The sequence below is a fragment of the Taeniopygia guttata genome, chromosome 2, assembly GCF_048771995.1.
Source record: "Taeniopygia guttata chromosome 2, bTaeGut7.mat, whole genome shotgun sequence".
NCBI classification, from domain to species: domain Eukaryota; kingdom Metazoa; phylum Chordata; class Aves; order Passeriformes; family Estrildidae; genus Taeniopygia; species Taeniopygia guttata.
The window spans coordinates 21,033,207-21,046,566 of record NC_133026.1 but is presented as its reverse complement, the minus strand read 5'-3'; the positions used below and the strand labels follow the sequence as shown (position 1 = coordinate 21,046,566).

The 13,360-nt window shown below is 45.3% G+C and overlaps 1 protein-coding gene across 1 annotated transcript; it reads right to left on the bottom strand.

Annotated features, from left to right (window-relative positions):
* Positions 1-50: 50 nt before the first annotated feature.
* C1QL3 (complement C1q like 3) lies at positions 51-8,016 on the bottom strand. Its single transcript, XM_002193531.7, has 2 exons — positions 7,270-8,016; positions 51-2,792 (listed from the first exon to the last, which is right to left on the bottom strand). Exons 1-2 carry the CDS (start codon positions 7,855-7,857, stop codon positions 2,613-2,615), a joined length of 768 nt encoding a protein of 255 aa, XP_002193567.1. The 5' UTR covers positions 7,858-8,016; the 3' UTR covers positions 51-2,612.
* Between the last annotated feature and the right edge of the window lie 5,344 nt (positions 8,017-13,360).

Below are 13,360 nucleotides of genomic sequence, written 5' to 3'. Positions count from 1 at the left end.
TTGACACATACCAGCTTCTTTTTGTAAGGATGCAACACCAGCACTCAATATATATTACATAATACAGTTTTAATGAGTTGTTTTACTTATAACAAAGGTTGTGATATAAGTCTTTACAAATCAGTGTATCAAGATATGATGAAAAATGAAGAAATGTTTGCCTTATATGTGGTTTTCACATAACGTGTATTCTTTGCTCTTGTCTAACTTTAAACAGGGTAGGTGATTTATCCAAAAAATTGTGTTATCCAATAGCAGTAGTAGCCTGATTTCAGAAACTTCTTCAAATTTGACCATGTATATCTTGTAGAATTGAACTTTACCAGTAAACACTGTAGTGAATGCACATTGCTGTTTGTGAATGATCTCTAGCTCTAGGTGCAGGACTGCTGGACACCATGCAGGGAATCTCTAGCTACACTGCTGGCCAGCAACAGCAACAATGGAGCGAGCAGACAAGTCAGGTACACATCTGGTACTAAAATAATTGCCTCGTAGACATTAAACAGGAGTAACCACTGCAATGTGCAGACATGAGCTGACACTTTGTCATAAGGTAAAAGCATTACCTGTCTGGTGAGATAATACACACGCAGCTGGCAGCACGATGTCCCCTTGTAAACCCTGGATGAGTTTGCCTGGCGATCCTCTCAGCCAGCCTGGGCTCACTCAGCATTTGTTTTGAATTGAACGACTCAAAACAGAAGGAGTAACACATTCTGTTTAAGAAAAAAGGTTCACTCATTCAAACGAGATTTTCAGGGAGATGTGTAAAATCTTTATCAGACTTTTGCTGAATAGCCAGCACTGGAGAGCTTTTTTGTCAGAGTGGCAGATACTTTGGAAATTTTAGTGCAGATAAATCTAAGTTTGTACCCTTACTACATTAGACAAGGTTGCTTGTGACAGAGTATATGGAATAGCAATGCTAGGGGCAGCCTCTGTTACTCTTTTGTGATTTACAGAAATATTAACCTTGATTTTGCCAAAAGGTTAAAAACAACATAACACACTGTGCTAAAGAAATTTAATAATCTTGATGAAATTTAGGTTTAGAATGAAATCTGCAAGTTTAACCTGAGAGAAACCAAAGCAAATAATAAATCCATTTTCTGAATAAAAAAAAAATCTGTGGACATTACTGCTATGACTGATTTTAAAGCATTTTTATAACTATGTATCTCTGTTTAGTTGATTCTCCAAGCCATTAATCCTCTATGTGGATTAAGCTTCTTTGAGACTTTATATATCTATATCTATATCTATATGAATGAGAAAAATAGGTTTTAATACACACTTTTTTTTTTTTTTTTTTTTTTTTTTTTTTTTGCATGTAAATATCACTTTCTTTCTTTGCATATGTGTTATCTTTTTTGGTAATCTGCTTCTCTGTGTCCATCTCGTAGGCACACCTTACCACAAACTGGTACTAGCTTCCATGGAAAAGGTCTGTGTGACAGTATTTTCTCATGTGTCTGATCTCCCTCTCTTCCTTTGTTGGAAAAATCCCACTGACTTCAGTGAGACCAGACACCTAAGACAATGAAGGTTGTCTATATTCCTGTGAAACTCTAGTGGAACATCTGCAGTATATTAATCCATAACTACTTTATTAAAAATAGAACCCAGGTACAGACTAAGTGCTAAAAGACTAATGAAGACTAATTGCTGCAAAGAAAACACTCTGCCTTAGTCTGATGGTGTGGATGCCAGGCTTTCTAAATATTTACACAACTAACCATCAACAATGGGCCTGTAATAATTGTCTAAATATATATTTACATGTATACAAATTAAAAGTCAAATCCCTTTTCCACTAATAGCAATGAGAGTTTTGCCATTTGCTTTGGTGGAATCAGGGATATGGTCCAATATAATAGTTTGTCAGCTGTTACATTTTTCAGGGGAAAATAGTGTTTCTTCTGTCTTTTGGTTTTAGAAGACAGCTAAGGGAAAGACAAAATTTAAATAACTCCACTGGATTGATACTATGTTAGAAGTCTAATATAAACCTACAAAACAGGAACATTGAGTTAAGGCTTAAAGCTGATTAGTTTCTAGTTTAAAGTGGAAGGGTAAGAAAAGTACAAGGCAAACAACTTCTTTGCAGAAAGTATATTTTGATTACCTCTTCCTTTTATTGTAAAATCATTCCTCACCACACTATGAGTGGACTCCAAGCATCATTGTTAGCAGGTAAGTCACAAGAACCAAAGCTGAAGTATGGATAAAGCAGCAAGATCATAACACATCAAAGTATCATATACACTGAAGAAATAACTCAGCGTCCTTAGGTGGGTTTTTGTTCCCTATAAAAATTTGATCTATGTAGAACTTCATTCACATGGACACTTAACAATGAGGAAGTATTTGCTTTGGCGGAAGTGGATTGCACATCTGTTTAACTTGGTTTGTGGGTTTTAAACATAAGGTTTCTCTGTGTTGTACAGATGTGAATCAGGTAGCATTCAACTTTTTCCCCCCACTGCTGAGGTGTTCAGTGGTCACTCTCTGCTGGGGTGCTTGTTTCATTGACTTTTGCTGCGCAATCCATCACTTTAGAAGAGCAGGCTTCATTTCTTGACTGGTTTGGTGGGTCTTTTTACTCATTATCAGTCAGCATAAATAATAAATCCAGAAAATGTGCTGTATTTGTTGTTGTTTCCTCCATGTGCTTTTCCTCCATCTAATTTAATGTAAACTTCATCTCCTGGCTCCAAGTGAAGAACCACACTGTTACTGGCGTAGTCGTAGTTCTGATCAGCATCCTGAGCAATCGCACTAGCTCGAACCTACATAAAATACAGAATGACTGGTTAAGAAAACTCAGGCAATTTTTCCTGCCTGGTTAAATTAAAGCATATCCTCAAAGTTTTATTCAACATGCATGAGTTTCCACTTTAAACATCTGGCAACATATATTGTAGTTTATTCCTATGGCAATCGCTTACTTTCTCCTACTGTACTTCCAAAACTAAACCAATAATAGTCTTCTTTCTCAGTCATCTGATGAATACACAACTTCCAGATCTTCTGTAGATGTCTGGAGCCTTTTTATGTAAGAATAGCTGGAACTGGGAGAACTGGATCTGATCATGTGCCAGTTTTACATTGATGTAACTTTTGTGGCAGTAGGACAAGTGATTGACAATGTTGAGGATCCACAGGGAGGCCCACAGGGAGCTCCCAAGATGGACTTTTACCAGAAGCAGTTTATTGTCATACTAAGCAATAGGATCATGCTGCAAAAAAAGAACACAAGAGGTACACCCCTACACAGACATGCACACAAGCAGTCCAGGTTTGGAAAAACTGCTATTACTACATTTCAGTTAGCAAATATTTAATTTCACTGTGTTTTCAGAGATGCACTTGTGAAAAAAACACAGGCAAGTCACTATTTGCTGTTAAGAGGTTTTTGGAATTTACAAGTCATTGAGGGCTTTTCATTTGCAACTTTCTCTTAAACATATTTTTTTCCCATTTCTCCCTTGGTATTCCACTACTGATTAAATTTGACGTTTCTTGCAAACTGGAAGTAATCTATAATTTCAAGATATATGTTGGTGAACAGTAATGACCAGCCTTTGCCGTTGTAAGTCTCCAAATCATTTATATATAATTTGACTCTGTTTGGTAAAATATTTAAACACGGTTGTATGTGATTTATTTCAGTGTAACACGTCATCTGCTTGTTGCTTGTCTTTGTTCTAGTGTAGTTACAGAGCAGTAAATGATTTAGAGGCATTGCAAATCTGAACTAAGTAATAATGCATGACTTGGTGTACTATATGTGGGATTTTTTTCTGGTCTGAACTGAAAAAATAGGCTATAAGTCACAATTTCCCATGGATTCCTTTCAAAGTTTACATGATAAATTTCCAAATTAAATTTTCATGTGATATGATTTCACATTAATATTGAAATGTTAAAAAGGAGGGGGTTCTTTTACCATGCAGGATCTTATGGCATTATGCAGCTTAAAAATCACAGTAGGTGGAAATTCTTTATGCATCCTGTAAGAACAGTGAGAAAGGCTGCAAAGGCTTACAGAGCTGTGACAGGCTGCAAATTTAAACTGATACGTGGCATGATGATAAACCCCGACTATTTCAGGACTTCTTGGTCCTGACTTGTCTGGTATTGTTTACAGAGGTGATCTATTTTGCTAGTTTTTAAAGCAAATTATTCTAAGTACTGGGTGTTTCCTTTGGAATAGTGACTGGCAGGGCAGAGTTGAAGGCTCTGGGCCATTAACCCTGGAAAGACCTTCCAGAGAAAATAATGGACTGAGATGGTTGCCTGCAGTGGAAATGGAAAGGGCAAATGGGGAGGAGTGAAAAGGCTACAGACAATGTAGAAAAACTTTCACAGAGAACTAATATCTTGTGTAATGGTGAGAAAAATGGTTTGAACGACTTTTCAAATTCATGTTTACTTCCTAATGAAATGCTGCTTTGTGGATTTGTATAAAATCTTGTGGATGGTGATGGAGAATTTGAATTACATCTGTGACTATCCTAAGGGAGTCGGCATGTGGACACTGGCTACAACAGCAATGGATATTTCATTTTTAAGATTCTACATAATACGTACTAGCTGGAAAAAATATGCTGGGTATTGAAAGTCTAGAAACCAAAATGCAGGTGTGTGTAGCAACAAAGGTCCTCTATGCTATTCTTAGTGGGTTTGTCTTCTTGCTTGGTTAGCCAGAACACTTTCTTTTTAAAGCCTAGGTGAACAGTCTCAAATGAATTCTTCTCAAACGAATAGAGTGTACTGCTGCAAGAGGGTAAATGCATCTCAAAATTAAAGCATTATGAGACAATACATTTTGTAAGTTCCATGTAGGTTCTTTCATGAAGCTACACTCAGCCTGCAGACACATACCTAAGCTGTGTCACCTAAGCACTTCCCTGTTCAAGCTTGATAACCATTAAAGCAGACACTGTGGTAACACTGGGGACCTTGAGGTTTCACATATGGATTGCTTAGGAATGCTTTTTTTTTTTTTTTTTTTTTTTTTTCTGTAAGTCATACAATTTTCAGCGTTTCGGGGTTTTTTCATTGTTAGAGAACATTGGATTTATAATGTTGCCTCTGTCACTCCATTTAGCTACTTATCCCAAAATTTCGGAGCTTCCTTACAAATATCCTAAAGCTTGTCACATCAGCATTTAGTGTTTCAACTATAAATCCTAATCAATCATTGGGGCATCAAAACTGTGGGTCGATTTTAAACCATTGATATGCAGGTATTTACCTAAATATCTTGTATAATATATACAAATGTACACACAGAACCCCTCTTTAGGTGTGATTTTTTTCTTTCTTTTTTGAATAACTATGAGTTTGTTTCATGTCTGGCACTGGAAGTACCTATATTTGGAAATGCTTAGACCGCAGGTTCAATTGAATATTTGTAATTGGATGCTTCTTTAAAACTACTGCTACGTATTTATTTTTCAGGGTTTGGGAAAATAAACACTCTACAACATTATAAATATGGGTAAAAATAGATAAATTCTTTAATTGTAAGTAAAAATGTATTTCTGCAGTGAAGAATATTGTTTTTATAGGAAGATATTCAAGTGAATATATTAGGATGTACCTAGTTTTACTAATCCTGGTTTATCTGCTGAGACAGTATTTATGGTAGATATTTTCTAATTTAATTAATTGCCGCTGATGTCCTCATTATTCCGTTTTCACAGTCCTTCTGAGGAGCCATAAACAAAAGGTTAAGTGGCATATCATATTAATTTACCGGCCGCCGCCGCTGCCGGGTGCGCCGAGCACAAAGGGCCGCCAGCCGGCCGTGCTCGGCTGGGGAGGAGACGCGCAAACGAACGAGGATTTCCGCGGCCGCCAGGCGCGGCGGGGACAGGGGTCCGGTGTCCAGTCCTAGGGACACGGCGGGGAGCCGATCCATCCCCCAGCCTACCCCGCCGGAGGGCGAGCAGCCCAGGGAGAGCGGCAGCGCTGGCTCCGGGCTCCGCGGGCGGCCAGCCCACCGGGACGGCTCGGACGCCGAGGGACCTGTTGAGCCGCCGGTGCGCGGCGGGTCCATCGCCCTCCCGCCGCACGGGGGGCCGGGGTACCGGCGGGAGCACCGCGGAGCTCGGGGACACGGGAACGATTGGACACTCGCACTATCCCTGGTCATCCAAAGCCCTGAGGGATGGCGGTGCCTCTAGGCGCCGGAGGAATTGGTGCTAGCCTAACCGTGCCTGTTAACTACACACGGAAGAGGCGCAAAATTGCGAAGGAGAGGTTACGAGGGGACAATGTAACAGGCAGTGGCTACGTTTACCCTAATTAAAAGGGATGATTCCTCTGTATTTCAGACGGCAGTATTGCAAGCCCTTTCATTATTTCCGGTGCCTTCATCCTGCCCAGGGGATGCCGACAGACTCGAGTCCTGCCCGGGCTCTCCGGGCGTCCGGTGTACCTCCTGGCACGGTCCCGCCAAGGGCTCAGGTCTGCGAGCGCCGAGCTCGCTCTATTACCAGCTCTCCTGACAGGGAGAAGAAGCCTCGCACCCCTCCGGGGGCTGAGCGTGTCAAGCCCGGCGCTCCGCTGCGTGGGAGCCCCGTCCCGTGCCGTGGCTGCGTTCCTCCCACTCACCTCACCCTTTCTCCATACAGCACCACCCTCTCCTGAGCTCACCCGCCGGCCTTGGCTTCCCTTTCTTGCCGGGGACTTTCCCCTCCCCGAGGGAGCGCCGGGCTCTTCGTGCCCCTGCGGGGGCAGCGCTGTTTGTACGCCCGCCCCCGCTCCCGTCCCGGCAGAGCTGCGGGCCGCGCTCCGCGCCCGGGCGGTGGCCAGGGCGGGCCGGGAGCTGCTCTGCTCGGACAGCGGGCTGGGAGCGGCACCTGCGGCGCGGCTCTCGGAGAGGAGAGCGCGTCGGGTCCGCATTCAGCCAGCAGCCCGGGCGGCCTCGGCCCTGCGCGGAACACCCGGCTCCTCGGTAGCCTTCGGGCACCCGAGGCGGAGCGGGGCGGCGCTCTCCGCGGGTTCCCCGCCAGCTGCGGAGAGGAGGCCGCTGGTCCTCATCGCTCTCCTCCCGCCGCCCGGGCTCGGGCTCCGCTCCCTCGGCACGCACCCGCGCCGCCTCCAGCGGCCGCCCGGCTGCCTCTCCCCGCCCGCTTCCCGCCCTTTCCGCGCCGCTCCGCCCGCTCCCGCACAGCGTCCGCTCCCTCGGGGAACCCCCTCCGCCCGGGGGCCCCCTGCCCTCCTGTCCCCGGCTGCCCCCGGCGCGGCGCCCACCTGGTTGTTCTTGCAGAGGTCGGCCCACATGCTGGTGCCGTCGCCGCCCCGCATGAGCACATGGTAGGTGAAGAAGTAGATGCCGGGGATGGAGCAGGTGAACTTGCCCGTGGTGGGATCGTAGTGGTTGCCGAGGTTGGTGACCACGTCGTCGAACTTGAGCACCTCGTAGCCCTCGTGCTGCCGCTTGAGGCCGGCGTAGAAGGCGATTTTGGGGACGGTGCTGTAGGTGGCGGCGCTGATGGCCCCCGCCGCGTTCAGCCCCGGCGCCCCGGGGGGGCCCGGCAGGCCCTGCCGCCCCGGCTCGCCCTTCTCACCCGGCGGCCCCACCGGGCCGGGCGGGCCCGGCTCCCCCGGCGGGCCCCGCGGCCCCGCTTTGCCCGGCCGGCCGGCCTCCCCCTTGGGCCCCTGGATGAAGGTGGGCAGGGACTGCATGAGCCCGCGGTCGGGCGTGGCCGCCGTGCTGGGCGCTTTGGTGCCGCCGTAGGGGTCGCAGACCATGCGGCAGGTGCCCAGCATCTCGTAGTGCGCCGAGGTGCCGGCCGAGCTGACCAGCACCGGGATGAGGATGACGAGCAGCAGCACCATCACCACCCCCAGCGCGCCGGCCGCTATCAGCCGCCGCCTGCTGCCCACCAGCCGGCTCAGCGCAGGGCGATCCTCTTGTCTGCTTTTGGACAAAATCTTGATGGTTGGCGGGGTTCCTCCTCAGAGCCGAAAAAACGCCGAGCCCGTGCGAGCTCGGCTCCCCTGGGGCTCGGCCGCCCTCCCAAGGGCCGCCGGTGTTGCGGGGGATCCCGCGGGTCGCGGCGCTCCGCTGCGGCCGCTGCAGCCGCGGGGCGGGCGAGGGAGCGGAGCGGGAGAGGAAGAGCTGCCGCCGCGCCCCGGCCGCCGCACTTTTATGCTCCCGCTGGCGATCGACTTTTTTTTTTTTGCAGGCTGTGCCAGTCCGAGTCAACTTTCCCTGGAACTTGCCTTTCCTCTCGCGATCGCCCCGCTCGCCTCCTCGCTCTCTCTCTCCCTCCCTCTCTCTCTCTTTTCGCAGAGACGACAGTCCTCAGCGGGGACGCGCCTCCCGGCCGCCCCGGTGCCCGCCGCCCGGTGCCCGCGCCGCCGCGCCGAAGCTGAAGCCGGAGCCGGAGCCGGAGCCGAAGGGAGAGCGGGATCCTGCCCGAGTGCCACCTGCCAGGAGAGGAGGAGGCTGACGAGCGCGCTGGAGCAATTTATAGGCACCCAAAAGCGCAGGGGAAAGGGGAGCTGCTTTGGCATCTCATTCCAGCATCTGCTCTGCTCTTCCCACTCACAGAGAGTTTGGCATTACTCTGGCAGTGTGGGAAATATATATTTTTTTTTCTTTTCTCCCTCCCCCACCTCTCCCGCAAACGGATGAACAGCGAAATCGTGAGCCTCACTCACTAGCTGCATCTTGTGATGACAGCTCTTTCTGAAGCAGACCGAAAGGAAGAGACGTGCTTAGCAGCCTCTGGGTACCCTTCGGGTCACCGATCGAGAATTAAAAGGTCAATCCACCTCCTGTTTAACGCTTCCCTGAGGCCACTTTGCCATGTTAGCGTTTTCTGGGAAATACCGCTTTACATGTAGGGATGTTTTACCAATTGTCCAAGTAAAAGTTATTTGAAAATATACCTCCCACAATAATAAAGAGAGTAACGGCAATTTCGGATCTCCCTCTTTCTCCTCGTCCCAATTGCAACCATAAAGGCAGAAAAGGAAATAGTTTTTCCTGTGAATTAAAATTTACGTGCTCATCACCGGCTACTGTGTTTCCCGATGTTAAAGCCAGCCGCTGCTCTGCTTGCAAACAGACACTGAGGGAAAGTGTTCCCTTTTGTTTAGAAGCCAAAGAAAAGTCCGGGGTATATTGTCAGATGCTTAAGACCTGATATAAAGATCTCTTTGACTTTCAGGGGCAGCAAAGCATTTTGTTAAATCTTGGAGGGTGGGGTTTTTTGTTGTTGTTGTTGTTGCTTTTTTGTTGGTTTGTTTGTTTCTTTTTTTTCTTTTTTTTTTCTTTTTTTTTTTTTTTTTTTGTGCATGAAAGTCTTCTCCTCCCCCAGGGTCTAGTGGGCACCTTTGTGACTGAGTGGGAAGGTGAATGTGCAGTATTAGTGGCACAAAATATTAAAGAACTTGTCCTGCTTACAGATATACAAGGTACACAAAGAGCTGTTTAAATAAACAAACAGAATTGATTCCTAAATCATACTTTTGTATTCAGGAGCAATGGACGTCAATCAAACCTGGGTGACATTTGCCTGTCAATACAGGGATGATGGCTGGAAAGAGTGTGACTTATTACAGCAAGGCAAGAATCAGAAATGAGCAACAGCGGCAAATAGGACAACAACCAAATAATGGCATCTCCAGTGATGATCAGGGGGCTGTGATCTTGTCTTGGATTTTATTAGCACGAATCTGCTCTCCCCTCACCATTCCCTTTTATTTCTTTTCTATTCTGCAACACAATAAGGTCAAACAAGCAGCAGTGGGAAACAAAGATTCATTGATTCTTCCTTCTAAGCAGAAATGTCAGCAGCTCCTTTTGCTCTTTCCTGAGAGACTCAAAGGCATCGAGTGTGTCCATGCCGTGCAGAGATGGGCCAGTCCAGCTCCTTATCTCTCAAGAAAACTGTCGACAAAGCTTGCATTCATGCACTTGTAAATATTCCTCCCTCCCCTTTTTAAAAAGTTTTTTTTTTTTTTCCCTTTTCTCTAATGCTCTGTCTTAAAAAAATTCCTTATCTGGCACTGACACAAGCTAGCCAGTTCCCTTAGCTAAGGGCTTCCCCTCAAGACCCAGGAAGGCAGTCAAAGACACTTGGAGGATTATGTTCATATCTCATTGCTCTCTTCACCCCACGGGAAAGGGCTTTCAGCACTGTTTTTTCTTTTGGGTAAGAAAAACTGAAAAGATGTGCCAGAAGTGACTGCTCTGTCTCAGCCTGTAGCTGGGCCCTTGAGGTGTTGTATTTAGTCATCCCTAATCCAGCTGGTTTTTGTGACATCAGGGTGTGCTCAAGCCTCCATTGCAATGGCTGTGATACACGTTAGGCAAAGGCCAGATCTCATCCTCAAATAAACACAAACCTGTCATGATCTGTGAAGCCATTGTGATGCTAAGTGACCTTTTGGCAACAAGCACACCTGCAGTTTCTTACTCCAGCTATGATAAGCCTGATTCTTATAGTGAGGTCCTACCATACCAACCATGTTTTCCTCAATAGTTTTATCCTCACGCATACTGCCTGGGATGCACTGTTGCAGACCTTCTCCCAAAAAAGACAGCCACAAAAATCACAGCCAGAGTAACCAGAATAGAGAGATCAAGGAAAATACTGGGTTGTCAGCAGAGCTTATATGTTAGCTTGGAAGATAACATCTGACCTTGGATTTAGTTACCAGATTAACTTTAGTTCCCAAGGAAAAATCATATTTTCTTGGAAAACTAAGAATGGGAAACCAAATTGCTCAGAAGTTATGCACCACAGATCTCAGCAGTCTGATGCAAATTAAAAGGAAGAGTAGAAAACTCTTTTTACTATGGGACCTTTGTTGTCCTGAAATGGTGTGTCAAAAAATTGATTTGCTGTAATTAAGGCTTGGGTAGCACTTAGGTTATAATCTCTCCATGCTAAGGGCTGACAGTCCAGATTGACAGTCCATTCTTAGTGTAACCATTAAACCTATATGAGCTGCTGCCAGTCTTAATGTGCTAAATTTATTTGTATTTTTGAAGCCCTCTTGCTGGCTGGCTCCAGCCTTTCAGCTTGTTTGCTTCCTTTCCTGTTTTCTCAGCCCTTGTGCATTCAGACTTGCAGGTGGTGTTCGAGCTGTACCCCCCTGCACCTCTGCTATTTGCAACAACTTTGTCACAGACCTTACTCACTCATTAGTTAATATTCATGCAGAGACTTAAAGACATGCAGCATAACATGCATGTCCATTTTACACATGTGCTGTTGCCTCAGCACTAACACAGGAAAAAACTGAAGAAAACCATTTACAAATTTATCCACTGGCACACAGGGCAACACAATCTGAGGCACCAAGCACAAAATGGCTCCTCATGCCTACACTGCTAAATTCAAAGTTAGCCCAGGAAAAATAATCTGTGAAAAAGGTCAACCCTTTACCAACTACAATAAGCAGGAGTAACATGGAAAAAGACATATGCCTAGAAAATGAGTGTGCCAGTGCTGTGCCAAGCTCCACACTGCTTCTGCTCACTCCTATCTGCATCTGGTTTACTCTGACTTATATTTTCAATCTCTTTTATTATTATTTTAGAGACGTGTTTTGAATTTCACTCTGCTCAGAAATTAAGGCTTTGCTACACTGTACTGTTATAAACACTGGTTTAATTACGTATGTAAAGATTAGCATTTCAGCCTGGGTCCCAGTGATATGGTCAAGGAAAACACATGCACTCATTCCAACACATAATTAGGTTCAATGCTGTAAAATATAAAGAGGGAAAATATTCATATCACTAGAGGTGGCTCAAAGGTACCGTGGTGACAGACATGGCAGTGACATGTTGCTATCCCAAACCATCCTTGGCATCCTAGTCCATGTTTCCTTAGTTTGGTAAAATCAGCACTGGTATTTGTGTCAGGTAGCAGGTCCTGGAGAGGACCATGTCCTGCACCAGTTTTGGTAGGAGATGGTACAGGCAACTTTAACCAAGCTCTCAGAAAACCTGTTTTGGTCAGGATGACTGAAGACCAAATATGTTTTTAGAGATGCAAGATGCCTACTGTATTCCTTAATAAAAATTAGGCTTTTCATGCTCATGGAAAGAAAATCAGCTGTGGTGTGTAACAGGAAAAAATAGTTTTACTTATTTTTGGAAGTTTTTATCTGTCCTTTGGAACATAGGAAATCCTTTTCCAGGCTATTCTCTGCTACTAAGGGATTTAAACCATCTTTATATGTGATTGGAAATAATGTAGATTACGTATTATTTCAACTAATAAAGCCCTTTGAAGACCAGTCTCTGAATGCAAAGGCAGGAAAATGATCCAAAGAAAATGTGTCCAGCCTTGAAAGGGTTACATCCACTTTTCAAATCCAAATGGGGAGGGAATTCGAGGAGGGCTGTTGCTAAAGTGACAGGGCTTAACAAGGAGAATTTGAAAATGTATTTGACATATTTCTTCCTTTTTAGTTTTTAATCTAAAAAGATAAGTCAAATATGACTGGTTACTGGGGGGAGGGAAGGATTGAGAGCAGAATTAAAGTGGAAAGATTGGAACCAAAATCATGCATGTCATGTTTTGACTGGTGAATTACCACAGATATAAAAACATAGCTGTGTATGTAAAAATCAGTCTTAAACACATAGGGACCTAAAGATTACACATTCAGCTGACAAAGTTTAAGGATATAAAAGAATCACATATGACATTTGATAATTGTCAACATAAATAGCAGTAATTAACCATAAAAGATTCTCATAATTGTGAATGCCCCTGTTTATTCAAAATAAAGCACTAGTTGCAAGCAAAAAAATTGTTCTTTCAAGTTTCTTCTTTCCCATTAACCTTCAAGCCTGCTGGTCTGTGTCTTCTCTCTGTTTTATCCCTCCGGAGTCATGATCTAAGGTGATGAATACAAGTCTGTAGTGCTGCTTGGGAAAGCATATGTACAGTCAACCTTGGGATTATTTTTGGTTATGATGCAAACACCTCTCCAGCCACGGTGTGGCCTGAGCAGTTCATTGCTCTTGCCCTGGTGACGGTACAGAACGGCCAGAGCTGTGTCGGATTCGTGGTCTCTGGGTAAAGCCGCACCCACTGAAATCCCCTTTCTCACCTGTCCCCCTTTCCAAGTGGCAGCTCCACGCTTTGCTTTGCACAAGGAGCTGGGATTTGGACAGCTTCTGGAGAGTCCCTAAGAACCATGGTGCTAGAGAGGGGTAACTGAGCAATGCTCACACCAACCAGTAAATGCTTCCCGCATAAATAGACTCAGTTTGCCCATAAGTGCTCTGCATTTCAGGGACTGGATTTCCAGCCATGAAGATTTTTACACAGCACTTCCACCAGCTTTTCTCACAGGAGCCTGGGCA